The sequence below is a fragment of the Acyrthosiphon pisum genome, chromosome A1 (assembly GCF_005508785.2).
Source record: "Acyrthosiphon pisum isolate AL4f chromosome A1, pea_aphid_22Mar2018_4r6ur, whole genome shotgun sequence".
In the NCBI taxonomy this organism is placed as follows: Eukaryota; Metazoa; Arthropoda; class Insecta; order Hemiptera; family Aphididae; genus Acyrthosiphon; species Acyrthosiphon pisum.
In genome coordinates this window covers 147,180,615-147,196,833 of record NC_042494.1, presented here as the reverse complement: position 1 = coordinate 147,196,833, position 16,219 = coordinate 147,180,615, and the positions used below count along the sequence as shown (strand labels likewise).

The following is a 16,219-nucleotide window of genomic DNA, read 5'->3' as shown; positions in this document are numbered from 1 at the left end:
TTTAATTGTTTTTAACAATAATATAAACTATTTTTGCAATACAATTTAAATTAAATTAAATTTTACAATACGAAATCGTTTATATACTAGTTTATGCTTTTATAGATCATACCTACCTACTCTAATAATGAATGGCATTTTAATAAGGATAAGGTATAATACATTAAGTTTGTTGCTGATTTAAATACAAACGATTTCTATTTTATTTGTTTTAAAACTGTAATCAATATTTACATACAAGTGGAATTTTATTTTTAATTACAAATACATTCGAGTACCAACTGTGTTATATATATATATTAATGTTAGTGGAAAATGTTCACGGATGAATGGACAACATGATGTTAGTATATGACTATAGTAGGTACCTACATCACATATTACATTTTTATATTTATTTTTGAATTTAATTTCATGCTCATTCTATGTACAGTACTTATTTATATTTCTGCACGGGTATGTGAAAAACCTGACATGTAGAATGGGTAAATCACAGGATTACATTTTTTCATGGTAATTATGTTTGTACTTACACTTGTATTACAATTTAAAATGCCAAAGTTGTGTAGGTATAATATATACACCACGTATTCATATAATAATAATACATTTATAGGTAATAGACTGCATATAGAGCTATAATAGGTACATTGTACAATAGAAATAATATATATATACATATATTATAATGTATTATTTATTTATTTAAAACACCAATTATTATAAAATGCAATCTATAAACGTTAATAACAGCAATAACAATAATAATATTATTATAATGTTGTTTTAATTGATCGTAAATGTAAAATATTCTGCAAGGATTTTCGATTTACAATAATTGCATAATATAATATTTATAATAATAATTATGTATAAATTGCGAGCCTAGTTTTGTCATCGAATTGATAAACGGGCACATTATAATCATCCGTTGATAAGTCGATTACGGCTATTTTAAACTATACCAATATAAATCGTAACTTCAGACATGCATTATATTTTGTATAATAAAACTATTATATATAATTTCGTCATAATTCTATCTTTTAAACGCTTATTGCAAAAAATATTGTGACTATAATAGGAGGTACCTAAGTATTTTCGATATTGTTTAATATTGTTATATGAAGAACTTATGAGAAATCTTGTATTAAGTTTTCAAGCTGTTTGACTGAACGAAATTTTTTTTATTGAAATTAAAAAATACTAATCAAATTGAAAATGTAAAAAATCTATAATAATAGCTCATAAAAAGTTAAAATATTTTGAAAAATCTCTCATTCATAGAAAATGTTAATACTATAAAATATATTTGGTGAACATTTTAAGTATCCATCGCCAACGGTTGTTCGTTTTTGAGTTTATCAAAAAAAAAAAAAAAAATGGATTTTGCATAAATATTTTCGTTTAAAGTTTTTATTTTTTACTTCTTATTTTGAAATATACTGGGAATTTTCACTTTTAACCCTCCAAAGTACCAACAAATTTACTACCGAAAGCCACCCCCAATGCGTTAGTAATCGAAGCATTTTTTCTACTAGAAAAAGTGTCTCCTGCAGACACAAAAAAAAACCCCGCACACAAGATTGTAAAATCAATACATTCATGGCTCCGCTCAGAATCTAAAACATACGCGTATGTTAATAATTCATAATACAATATTTTGTGCGTAAATATTCTTGATGCCGATGAATTTATAATTATTATAATTTCCGTTTCGGGCATAGTTATAATATAGAGGGCACCTATCCTTATGATGACGAACGCGTGGAGGAAGCGGATACGCCCTGCAGAAAAGACAACCTAAATATTATTATTAAAGTTATTGTCGTAGAACGATATTACAATAAATAATATTATATAATAAAATAATAATACTACACTCGTAATAATTGCACAGTACTATTTTAAATCACGAACGATTTCGTCGTTCGAGGATAACTCGCGGCGTTTCAAAATAATATTATCGTATTCAAACAACGAACGAAAACGGAAAATTACCATAAAATATTGTATAAAATGGACGGCGACCGAGGGACTTCAGTCGTCCTCCAATGACCAACGTGTACAGTATACCACACGTCCACACACTCGTTTCAATATTATGTTATCACAGGTAGACTTATATTCCTCCTTTGCACGACGATACGTGCACACTAGGGACGACGAGTGGTTCAAAGAATACGGTCGCGGAGTGGAACGCTGTCCGCACGCACACGTCATCGCGATAATAATACGCGTATAATATTATAAGACGCGCGTTGCTGAAAACCCCCGTGACCTTTTTCATAATATTAAACCGTATAATATAACCTACGCATTATTATATTATTTTATCACAAGCATTATTATTATTAAAATACAGTTGTAGGTACGGCGTATACCGTACACGCGGTCGGTGGTATATGGTACCTGTACTGCGCTGCTGCACGTACTTGGTATATTATGTTATTTCGAGATTTCGTCGGCCGCACAGACCGCCGTGTGTGCACAAAACATAATATATTATTATCGCGGGGCCCATGATACTTATAATTACCGCCGTGTGCGCACGCGGGCCCCGGGAAATTGAAAGTACACACAATAGTCTAATCAAATGAAAATGTTTGCACCGTAATTTGATTATACTGCGCGCGTGATCATATTACGGTATGCATTATTATTATTATATACCTACGCGCGTTTTTCACCTCTCCGGTTTTTATGCCGCGAAATACTCCAGCTCGTCTTGTCCGAACCACCCCCCCCCCCCCCCCGCAATTTATGGTACAGCGCGCCCTCGCCGTTTTTCATTTAGGTTTTAATTGTAATAATATTATACATCACGCGCGCGATTCCCGTTTTACCGCCACCGCCACCACCGCCGAAGCCTAACGCACGTGTTGTGAATTAAAACGCAGTGAAAAATCGTTAGAAACTCATGAGACGGAGTTCGTGGAAAATTGCTGTAAAATCCACGAGCGGACGAAAAAATTATACAAAAATCTCCGCATCAGACCGTATGCCACTGCGTCTTTCTTTTTATACAATATACATAAATATATTATATAGTATTATTATCATTTATCATACTACGTATAATATAGGTACTATAATACAATTCGCGTGCGGTCGTTCGCGTTAAGTATTCAACGAGCATTTCCTACTCCGGCTGTGGTATAGGCGATCACTCATGCACACCCGTACATAAGATGGCGCGGTGTCTGCGCCCAATATATAACGGTAATAAAATAATATCCCAAGTGCGTGAAATATTGTGCGTATCATAATAATATTTTATTTCGTACGCGTTAAGTTTTCCGATCCGTTTTACAGTCGCAGGCGCAACGTGAATAATGGCAGGACGCTTTCGCGGCACAGATACGCCTGCAGAATAATATTTGTCACGATCGCGAATATCGTCAGATATTATTGTTGGAAAACGATTTGTGCGGAAATGGTATGAATAATCGCTTCGACAGTGTATATGTTTGTCGCATGTTATACCTATATAGGTAGCTTTACGACGTTACCGCGTGCCTAACCGCAGGACAGAGAATAAAACGATCGATCTGGTTCGCGTTATCGGCTAGACGATATATATATATATTTCTATATAGAAAGAGATATATACAAATATGTATAATACTAATAATATTATCATTGACGCGTATAATGCAACTGCAGTCGTCACATGCTAGATATACCGATATAATCATGCCGGACAAAAAGAAAAGTTTAAGATTACAATATTATCACAATTAAAAAGCTGTAGAATATTAAATGTTGGATATATTTTATCAAATATTTGTGCGAAAATCGTTGGATTATTTATTTTCGATTTTTATTGTAGTAAAGAAAAGTGTACTGTGTACGAGTACGTCATCATATTATGTTATATTGCAGTCTCGCAACATTTTTCGATATAGTCAATTTAAATATGGTTAATTTTGGTACATTAATGACGCATATATATATATATATATATATATATATATATATATGCACGTAGGTTAAGCATTAATTTTACAATAATATTATTATGCATTTGAATTTAATAATAATTGAGACGGACCTAATCTATAATGACGTCGGTAATTAAAGTTTATAATATTGTGTATGAATTTAATTTTTCGAGTGATATTTTTGTGTTGATTCATACGATGTTATGATTTCAAAGATCAATAAATTGGGATATTATGATATCTACAATGATATTTATATTAATATAATATAAGCGAATGCCAAAAGTAACCATCGATATAATATAATAATTAAAGTACCTATATTATATATTATTATCGATATCCGATACATCGACGTCTGCATTTTTAAAAAATACGCTTAAAGTTATATTTCTAAATACCAAAAAAATGTTTTCATTTCTTGAGTACAAAATTATAAACGAACGCTTACTGTTTTTTTATTTTTATTAATAGTCTAATGGGAATTTGTATTGAAGATGTACGTCTTCACGGTATTACGACTTCCAAGGGCAAATTTACTAATTATAAATATTCAGCGAGCCAAATTACATTGATATATACATAATAATATTGTTATTTGTTTTATTAAAATATATTATATCCGATTGATTGCCACGAGTTAATGGACACGTCATGTGCGAGTTCAAAAAAATACATGATATTCCTAATTGATCATTGTAATAATAGATAGAAAACAACACATAATTATTATTATTATAATACACTCGGGGCCGATGGTAATAATAATCGTAACAGAGATTGCTAAATACTAGTAATAAAATGAATAAACATCACGCATCGAGAATTATGTACGGTGAAATTGGGTTAAAGTGTATCGGAAAAAAAACCTAAACTGATTTCGACGTTTATTATGAAAGTTAATGATGCTGTGTAGGAGTTAATTAGTGAAACACCAAAATGTAAATAACATATTATACGAACTAAAGTCTGAAGCAGCAGCAGATAACAACACTATACACTAACACACAATCGGCATTCAATGTTTAATAATAAAAACAAAACGAATGAAATAACCAATAAGGATACGCCATGGCACTCTGATATGATGATATTAGTAATGAAATTATTTTTAACAAAGTTCAACGCGGTTCACATACCTACCTTATGTAGTAATATCTATCGATTGATGTTTTATGTAGATAACTGCAGCATCACACGTGTGCCATAATATTATAATACGTGAACGATTTCGGAGAAAAAATAAGAGCAGGAAATCCGATTACGGGCCCGGAAGCATATTATAATACTGATGCACAGTTACCATAATATTATGGCATATTATCATAGGTTCCTACCTACTTATAATACACATTTTAATCCTAAGCAAAAATATTTTACTGAACGCGTTGAGAATTAGAAAGCTTTTCGTGCGTTTCATACCGTTTGTTACAAAGCGAGTTGCACAGGTATAGATTACCTATATAGGTATAATCTTGTGAGGAGCGCGTGTGACGGCGACTGTGGTACTACCAATATTGTGCAGTGCTTGCACGAAAACCCGTTAAGATTTGATTCGATGGGAAATAAAGTTTTAAGTGTACATCATGCTCTCAAGTACAAAGCCAAGATTCCGGTACGAGTGTTGGGGACTTTTGGGGGTTTATTGCCCGTTACCAGGTAGTGGTTTAACACCTCCATAATGCGTTGTGCGTTTACCGGTATATATTATATAGGTACTGGTGCGCAGGTCCTATGAGGTGGCTTCGTTGGTTATAAACCATTACGAGACCCAAACAGCACCGTATATCAGTACAATATGCTTCCAAATATACACTCCTTGACAGCCATAATGAACACGTAACCCTGGAAACTCCGGAAATAATTTGTCCAACCGCATAAAACACAGCCTAACATCGGTAATGTCTGCAGCTACGATATGTCATACAACTTAAATTGTATAGTCGTAATGAAATAATATTTTTATTTCAAAAATGTTTGTGTTGTGTTAATTTTCGATACACTAAGTCGTAACATATTATAATATGCAGTATATTATTATATCATTCAAAAATAATAATAATAAAATATTTATAAAATGGATAAAACTGTACAATATTTTTTGTATCAACATTTTGTTAATGGAAAACAAAAAATACACAATTTTTTTGATTTTAAATAGTAGTATTACTCAATTCGATGGAGTGTTTTTTTTTTTTATAAACAAGTAAAAAACTAATAAAATGATTCATTTAAAATAATGTTTGATAATCGGGAATTATTTTTTATTGAAAAGTTGATGGCTAAAAAAAACTTTGAAAATATACATTTTTTATGTCAAATATCTGGTTCGCCAACTGCACCGTTTATAGTTGATAAAAAATAACAAGTAGGTATCACATACCTACACAGTATACATATATTATATTATCCAGATTTGCATTCTCATTGCTTTTATTACTTTTTCGATGATATTTTTCATTGTATAGATAAAAATGGAGGTAGGTACCTATATTTTTTAAATAAATCCCAAAGTTTTCATTTATTATACACCGTAGTCCGGTGGCCCATTAAGGGATCCAACGATGGGGTATTGGATACCACGGTACAATATAATATATTATAGTCGCTGGGTAGTACAAAGGTTAAATTAAAACAGGTAGCACGATAATAACCAGATATGCTCATATTTTGATAAGCAACTATAACATAATGTCAGAATGAATTGCGTGACAATTTACTACAAAGTGCATGATATAATATGTTTTTCAGCAAAATAACATAATAATTATATACCCTTTTAACTTTAAAACAACTTTTATTCGTCTATTAAATCGTTTTGATGTTATAATTGTTGTCTTTCGCTTCGTTCGAAATCCGATTTATATTGTAACACATTTTCGAGGGTAATGAAATAAACCGAAAAAGTTGTACGCAGTCTCTATACATCAAACGATCCGTGAGTTGGAATAGAACACAAATTATTATTATTTTTTTTTTTAAATGATTATTACCTTTACGTTGTCTTCTAGGAAATTGAGAAAAAAGCCGAAGGTAACCACTCGCAGTATCAACACCCATTTATAAATTGGTAACTTTTTTGGGTAAACCAAGCGCCTATATATGCTATATTATAGCAGCTATTATGCCTCACTAAATTGGTGTAATTTTTTGTTTAATATGTTTAGCTATGTACGATAACGCTAAATTACTGTCGTTTGTTATGGTTGACCTGTTGAGCAGATTTCAATTAAGCAGTAATTTCAATTCAAATAATTTGTCAATTGTATATATTATTGACCGCCGTCGATCACTCAGGTATACATCCTTGAACTACAGTAGCATAATTACTGAGTGATAACATAATATGTATCACACTATGACTATAGGATTTACGTGTCGATTTATATTTTGATATAGTCTAACCTTTTAGATTCGGAGGAGAACAAATACCTATTGGTTTAATATTTTTTATGAGTTTTTTGGGGGAAATTTCTAATTCCAACAATAAACAGTGACAATTTTACGGAATTAAGATGAATTCAACTTTGCTTAGAAAAATGTTTTAAATTCGATAATTTATTAATTTCGTATTTTAAAATACCCGCGGTACCTATAACTTCAGTTCATATTGTTGATTTTGTGATTTGTGTTACAGTTATAATTTTACTTACAGGTAATACAATTTTAATCAAAATCTATGTGACGTATAGAGTTAAATACTTTATTGTGTAGGTACCTATCTACAACTATCTATTGAACGAATATTTTTTATCCCAAAACAGTTTAAACACACTGATTTGTTGAAAAGCACATGAACAACATGATGTCCCCGATATATTGGAATCATGATACATGACGCGTATATAATACTATTATATTTTACAGGGCCGAACAAATGTCCGTCAATAAAGGTTTCATTAAGAGTTTTAACTGTGCATAATATATTATATATTTTGATAAACGTCGGAAACAAGCGTCTAAAATTATAACCAAACAACAATAACTCGATACTGTTGAATTAATATAAAATGGATGATGATTAAAAGAGTAACGACTTACGTCACAATAGATTATGACGTATCGTCTGTAATTGTATTTTTTTCAACAGAAACATACCTACTTTATTTTTGTTTAAGAGTATTACATTTTTTAACAAAAATATATTCGTTACTTATTGATTTCAAACCTGCAGATTGGTTATATATATTTCTATACTTACCTATATTAATTAAATGTATATTATAATATAAATGTATGACTATATTTATTAAAACAATGTACATATTGATGTAGGACGTAGGTACCTATATATATTTACGATCATAAACATATTATATAATATATATTATTTAATGGAAAATAGTTTGAAAATGTACATATAGGTACTGGTCATCTATAAATTACAATAAAAACACACGCGAGACATCAAATATTTGACAAGATATTAATTATATTTTATCGACTTTACTTATCCACGTTTATTATAGGCGCTAAAAGATAAAGGCATAAAATTACCATAAGATCCGTGAATGTTTCGTTCAAAAATCACCTTGTTTATTTGTACTTATCGAGATTGCGTCAGTGAAATATATAGCAAAGCCTCGACAAAACAGATAAAAACTGTCTGCATACAGTAAAAAGAATGAATACGTTTATCGGCTGCCCAACGTGGGATTAGACATGAAATATATGCGGTTGTATAAACATTTCTTTATTCCTTTTTACTTTTTTTTTTAACCTCCCTGAAGATATAAATCGGTCTCTTTTTTATGTATAGGTACTAAAAAAAACACATATATATACGTATACCCTCCTAACAATAGGTACCAAAAAAGTCATAAATTGTGGTTTAATTGTTCTAAGAAGCGGGACTGGTGAGAAACAAAACAAAACAAAAAATAAATTGTTGTTTTTTATACAACTGGCAGAAATAAAGTACCTACATTTATAATACATATAATTTTTATTCAACGTAAAGTGTTGTCGTATTGACCTAGGTTATACACAATTACAAACTATTATATAATCTTTGTGAATCGAGGGGTACTTCTTTCGGCGAGTTACTTCAAGGGGCCTTTATACAACTACAAGGTATATAAAATAAGCCAATGGCTCGCCGACCCTTTTGAACGGACGCCAATATCACCGATCAATGGGGGCTCGGAATATTTTTAAATCGTAGCCATTTAAGTGCCGCGCTGGGTAAACGTCCGTGCCGAGTCGATACAAGAATATTCAAATTTCGAATAGGATACTACCGTAAACATATACGTGTACGCGAGATCCTTACGTTATAAAAGGTATAAAAACAAAACGTTTTAAGACAATATATTATATAGAATGTGCGTCATATATTCATATATATATATATATTATATACAGATGACTTCTTCTAAACTTTTCTAGAAAAACTAATAATTCAAAACGTAACTTTTACCATATAGGTATTCAAAAACAGTCTTGCACATACAACTTACAAATACATTTTTAGCACTGCGATTTTTATTTTGGATAAAACTAAAAAATGTCATACAAAATGCAAATCTCTCAATTTTATAAAGTACGTGTCAACGACCAGTCAAATAAGTCAAAACCATCAAAGGAATTATAAACATAATATGCTAATATATGACAAAAAGTATATTATATGTTCATTCGAAACTAGGTACATAAATATTAATTTAAATAAAAAAAAAACTTTTTATACATTGTAATAAAGTTGTTATTAGATATTCAAATTTAGAATTCAAAGGATTTTTAATGTCTGTGTATATGTTAGAACTTTGTAATCCTACATTAATATAATAAAAAAATTATATTATAAAATAAACAATAATATTATATTATCATAAAGGCAGGTGTTAAACATTAAACATTTGGATTTTCATCAAATTATGTTATTTGATTTTATGGTCATATTATAAGACAAAATAATTAGTGATATTTAAAGAACAAACTAATAAATAAATTAGTAGTTATTTAAGAATAAACTAATGAAAAAATAAAAAGTAATATTTAAGAGTATTACAGTTGCTTGCTTTAATGAAGTATTTTCAAGAAAGTAGATCAGTAAATGTAAGAAAAATTAAAAAATATAAAAGAATATAAATCCGCATAAATTAAATTCCAGAAAACTTAATATTGTGATGTTCACTATTTGAATAAAAAAATATGCTCTACTAATATACTTATACTTCATTTTGAGAATAATTTAGTCTTCTGTGGTTATTCAGTGTTAGGAACTCTATGCCGTACAGTATACATTTCAAAACAAATCTTTATGACTAAAATATTTATAATATTATGTTACTTTGATATAATAATTTATATAATATTGAATTATTGTTACCATAATTATTTGTACATAATATTATACGTGAACGCTTGTATACGTATCCGATTAAAGATACATGTATATTATGATTTAAGAACTATAATTAGAGTGATATGTTTTTAATATTTTAATTGTAGTTTATAGGTGTATTCTATTTGTAGGTTTGCAGAAAACTTGGATTTCATCGTATAGGTACTATTGCAATATTATTATCGCATGATCGTTTTCAAAATGTCAAAACGAGACAGATGCCTACGACATAAATAGAAACTGAAGGGTGTTTAAACAATTAGACACACGGATTAACACGTCGTTATAATAGCCAAACAATTTCACACGTACGTGGGTCCGTACTACAGAGGATTTAATTATTCATTAGAGGAAAACTAGAAGCATCAGATCTTCTCGTTATAGATGGAATGCCTCATTAAACCCACACCTTTTCACATTATTTGATTTCTTGAAGATAATGCGTACAAAAATGAGTGAATGGTGAATCGTGAATGGACGAGTTTTTATTCTTATCCCCGTCAGTTATTTTCATTATATAAGTATTGTAAGTCATTATTCATATTATTATCTACATATGAACTTCGGTCAATCGTGTCATCACAAGTACAAAAAAAAAATGTACCTATATAAGAGACAATACACGATTTTTTTCAGTAACGTTATCTAAAATATTCGTGTCTTACATAATATTGTACACTCGTTTAAGTAAGTAACCTTGGTTGGACTGGTATACCTACCGATGACAATAATAATATATTATTATTTGATAATATGCATTATAAAATATCGATCGAGTGGTCAATAGATACTATTATTATAGATAGATGGTAACACATAATTTGAGACTTGACGTATAAAAAAAATGGTGTGGGGGGGATGAGAGATGGCAATATGATAAATATTCAGAAAAATGTTAGATTTTTCGGAATGAATTTTTTTTTGCCGTTAACGATGAGATAGATAATCATATTGTGATAATTACGTTTTTAAATTTCTAATGACATCTATAAAACATTATAATTATTTAACGACTAACACGTTTGTTATTTTTATAAGTAGATATATCTATAGGTACTTCCGTATCGTCAAGATCCAAATTGCACATTTTTCAAAGAATTTACAAAACTATGTGAATAAAATGAAAATAAAAATGTAAAAATGTTGCATAAAATGTAATAAAAAACACAACAAAATGAAAAATATGACTAAAATATGTTGATTTAAATATGTATATCAATATTGTACATACATTATTTTTTTAAATTAAAAATTGTTTCTTATTACCTTTAACTACCACGTTTTTTTTTTCAAAACATGTTATAGGGAAAAATTGATTTGCTTAGCTTGAAATCCGAGGTCGTTTACTACCGGCTTTTTTACAATGAGACTGTTAAATTTAAAATCAATTTTATTATTTTCAAAACTGCTTTAATAACATTTTATATTATAATATTGCTATACCTACATAATATTTTACTGGACGAGTAACTTATATTTCTTGTTTAAAATTTTGGAGGACGATAAGATTTGTCTAAAAACATGTAGGTACTTATTTATTATAATATTTATGTATAGATATACTTATTATTATAATATATAGGTACCTACCAACTGTTATATCGGTTGGGTGATTGCTGGTAAGCCTTATCTGCAGTATAGAATACACAAAAACCAAACCAAATAACTTGATAAATAATAATATAATTTACGTGAAGGTGAAGGTGTACCTTACCCTCCGACACGGAAGTTCGTCTTGGGTACTACGAACTAAATCTCATACCACTATTACCAGTATTACCTACTTATTGTATATATAAGTCTGTTATTATACTTATTGTATATATAAGCGGAAGAAAAGAACCATAACAAATCTCACCGATGTTCGTTATCGATATAATTATATAGATATATTATTATTATATAATTTATATCGATTATCGATTATATTGTTTTAAAGGTTTCGGGCATTTCGGCGGTCCTGGCCGTAGCGGTTCCGATGGGACGATGATGCGACGCGACCTCCATCAGATTATAATTTATAATATTATAATATAGGATTTAGTAGTCACAGCGGCGGCTAGAGCTCAACATATGATGATAATGCATGTTACAATAATATTATTATAATAATTATTAATATTATTATTGTATTATAAACCGTAGGGACGGCATAATATGGCATGTGCATACAGAGTGATTGAATAAACACCTATACATTTGTTTCTTATAAGTAGGTGTTCCAATTTTCCAAATGTTCTCGAAGCCGGGACATAGCAGGGCGACTATGAAGCAGTGGAGACATACCGCCTAGTCTCGCCAAGAAACAATAATTAAAACAACAGTAATTCAATATTGTAATAATATATGACGATAATACATCGCACAACGCTGGCTGCGCTCTGTACACCGAATGATAATATTATGGGTTATAAAATAAGAAAAATGTCGTTTTCGTCAGACACGTGCGCGGCAGGTACGGTAAAAATCTAATATTTTATTATAATATTAATTATATTGATAATAAAATGATACAGGGCTGGTATGTGTGTAAATTAATATGTGTCTTCTCGCAGCCGTCGCCGCGACCGCCGCGAGTTTTGTATACGTACGCACAAACTAAATCGTTGTAGTCGTCGTCATACACTCACACATACGCGCGGCCGATTCAACATCACACCATATCACATGACCCATTGCTGACCAATCAGCGATCACGTGCGTAGCGCCGCCGTCATCGTCGCCGGTTTTGGGTCGTCGTTCGCCGTCGCCGCCGCGCCGCATTGTTGACGTACAATATAATTTTATAACATAATAGTATATTATAATAGGTCCGTATTATAATAACTAATAATAATAATAATAATAATAACAATAAACAATGATAATAAAACACACCTGCCCGCGGCGGCGCTCGCAAAACGGTAATCGGTCGGGTACGTCGTATCATCATCATCATCATCATCATAGGTTTAACTGCTGCAGGTATATAAGGTACATAATATAATATTATTATTACTATGGTTATCGCCGCACGTCGGTAACCGGAGCATCAAGAAAATTACGAAATATTATGTACTTAGTTGGTGCGAATACCGAAATTCCGTAAGTACATACACGGCGCATTGTCCAGACTCCCGCAATCGATCTATACCTAGGTATGGTATTGATCGGTTTACACGAAGTTTAGAGACGAAACTTTCAACCGAATCAGGATTTTCGTTGGACGTGTATTGTTTATGGGTAAGAGACGTATAACTTCGATTATTATTATTATTCATTCGATAATTTTTTATAACGATGGTTGATTTTGATGTTGACCTATCCACGAGTCGCGTGTGCCCATAGGATGATAGTCGTTTTTCAATCGGTAAATGGTAAGCTATGTAATAATATAATAATGCAAATTTTCGAATAACATTTTCAGCTGTTACAATAATTTATTGTGGTCGTATTGAAAGTTAAAACGTAAATACCTACTATAATACTATATTACTATACTCTATAGTATATTATAGTACATACCGTCTACTTATATCAGATATGTATACTACTGAAGTAAACAAGTCGTGCGTAACAAGCTAACTAAGACTTCCAACGACACAAGACAGCTGTAGCAGTAGGCAATGCAAACCGTTTTTGGCGGTCGTTATATAACCCGCAGGCCAGTTTCCCCTGTCCGTTAGAAAGTAATATAGAAAATTGCACGTACGAAATTAATGTGGAATGTGCATAATTATCAAAATTAAGTGCAACACAGCAGTACACACACTTTGGATACGAGAAAGCAATTATAGCGGTATAGTCATAAACGTAAACAAGTATAGATTATATAGGGATACAATACGCATGTCTGAAGTATTTATTATTTTTTGTTTCTTTTCTCCAAGTTTAATAATTTGGCATTTTGGGCCGTGAAATTAAATTTGTATATTGTTTAAATATCGTTTGTGCTTTTTCAAAAAAAAAATACTCAAACAGGTCAAATGTCTTTACGATTAACAACAATTCAATATGGTTTTACGTCAGTATTTACCTGTTTTGCACATGTCGGGCAGCTCGTCAGTGTTGTCGCCGCAATCGTCATCACCGTCGCATGTCCACGCAAGTGGCACGCATTTCCCATTGCCGCAAGTGTGCTGTCGTAGTGTACATTCGACATGGGGTATTGGCCGTCTGGTGGTGGTCGAAACCAATGGCGTGTCTTTGGAAACTGTAACCAAACAATTATAATGATATTATAATTTATATTGTGTAGTGATGTAGGTAATTACAATTATAAAAACGCGGTTGGGGTTAAAGTTAAACTTAATTTAAATGAAATTCGAAGGGTTCAATGGCCAAGCTGCCGAGGGTTATTTCTTTAATAATAAAAAAAAAAAAATTCGAAGGGTATTCGTAAATTGTCTAAGTACCTTTTTCTGTTTTTGTGATTCGCCTTTTGGTTATTAAACAATCGAGGGTAATGGGTACTACTATATTATATAATATACGTACTGATAGACAGTTTTGGTTTTTAAATTATATAGCTGACAATGTTATAGTAAAACGATACAGATAATCGAATATTTCCCTCAATATTTTTTGTACGGGTTTAGACTCTTGAAATAATGCAATATATTATATTAGACATGAGATATAGATTATATATACACATAAACATTACATTATATTTTATGTTTTAAGAACCATTTTGCAGTATGATGAATATCTATAAACTTGTAATCTAGCTTTTGTATGGAAATTATAATATTCCTGGTTTAATTATAATTTAAATTAAGTGATAAATTCTAAATTATATTTTTTTATACTAAAAGTTAATAATTGGACTCTGGAATTCATCTATGCTGTATATACCTTGGGCTTACATGATTATTGCTTATAATATGGCTCAAACTAAAGTTTCCATCACAGAATATGACCATCATGATAAAGCATAATATTTCTTCTCCACCGTACGGTTCTATACGGTATTAATAGCAGTAAAATTATTAATTTTATTAAATACCTATTTCAAATAAAGAATTTAATAAACGTAAGCTTCTTTGCAAAAATTCATTAAAAAATGTGAAGTAGAATTATTCTTTACTGTTAAATTAAAAAATCTTAAAGCTCCGGACCAATATAGTTATTCATTGCGAAATAGACACGCGTGTAGGGAAATTCTAACTAGAATAAATTACATTATACCATTATAAAGGTAGGGTACCTAAATCCTCAAAGTTGCAGTTTGGATGCGATATGTTAGGTTATTGCTAATGTAATGGTAAAATGCTTAGATAAAAATCACAGGAAGAGTAAAATGTGAGTAGAAATAATTTAATGATTTTAAACGAGTAAATGCTATCAGCTACAATTCATGTGACGTAATCATAATGTATGCTAAAATTATGCAAATAAAACATACCATTGTAATTAGGTAGGTTCAGACCACACAATAAGTGTATACGCATGCAAGGGATACAAGTAAAAATATATCAGCTGATATCTGATATCTATGGAAGTATAAAATGCATGGTACGTCAAAAGTAATACAAATATAAAATTAAATTTTTAGGTAGGTATATGCATATTCTAATGTAGATAGTAACATTACAATATACTGGTTATATATTTATTATCGGACTATAAAAATAATTATTTATTTATACCCGATTTCCATCACATTAAATAATTTAAAAAAAAAATTTTAATTATATTTAAATAAATAATGTAATTAGGTATTGTAGAAGATACTTATTTCCTTATTAGTATAAATAATAAATTAAACGTTCTTAATAATAAAATTAGTATTGACCAATTATAGTCTATAGACCAGAAATAAGGAAAATTCAATTACCTGAATTTGACTTGTTTTTTTAAAATATAAATCAACTTTTTGGTAGAAAACTAAGGTTTTTTTATTCATTTTACGATTAAATTGAAAATTCCATATAATATACTTAAACAT

The 16,219-nt window shown here is 30.3% G+C and overlaps 1 protein-coding gene across 4 annotated transcripts in view; it reads right to left on the bottom strand.

The window, feature by feature from the left end:
• Positions 1-16,219, bottom strand: part of LOC100168886 (low-density lipoprotein receptor) — an 87,252-nt gene that overhangs the window by 51,514 nt on the left and 19,519 nt on the right. For all 4 annotated transcript variants that reach the window (XR_001680096.2, XM_029488539.1, XM_001946668.5 and 1 more), the window contains exon 2: positions 14,306-14,482. Coding sequence is in view for 3 of the 4 variants with exons in the window: in XM_029488539.1 (XP_029344399.1) it covers positions 14,306-14,482 (177 nt within the window). In the remaining variant the exon portion in view is untranslated. The remainder of the gene's footprint in view (positions 1-14,305; positions 14,483-16,219) is intronic.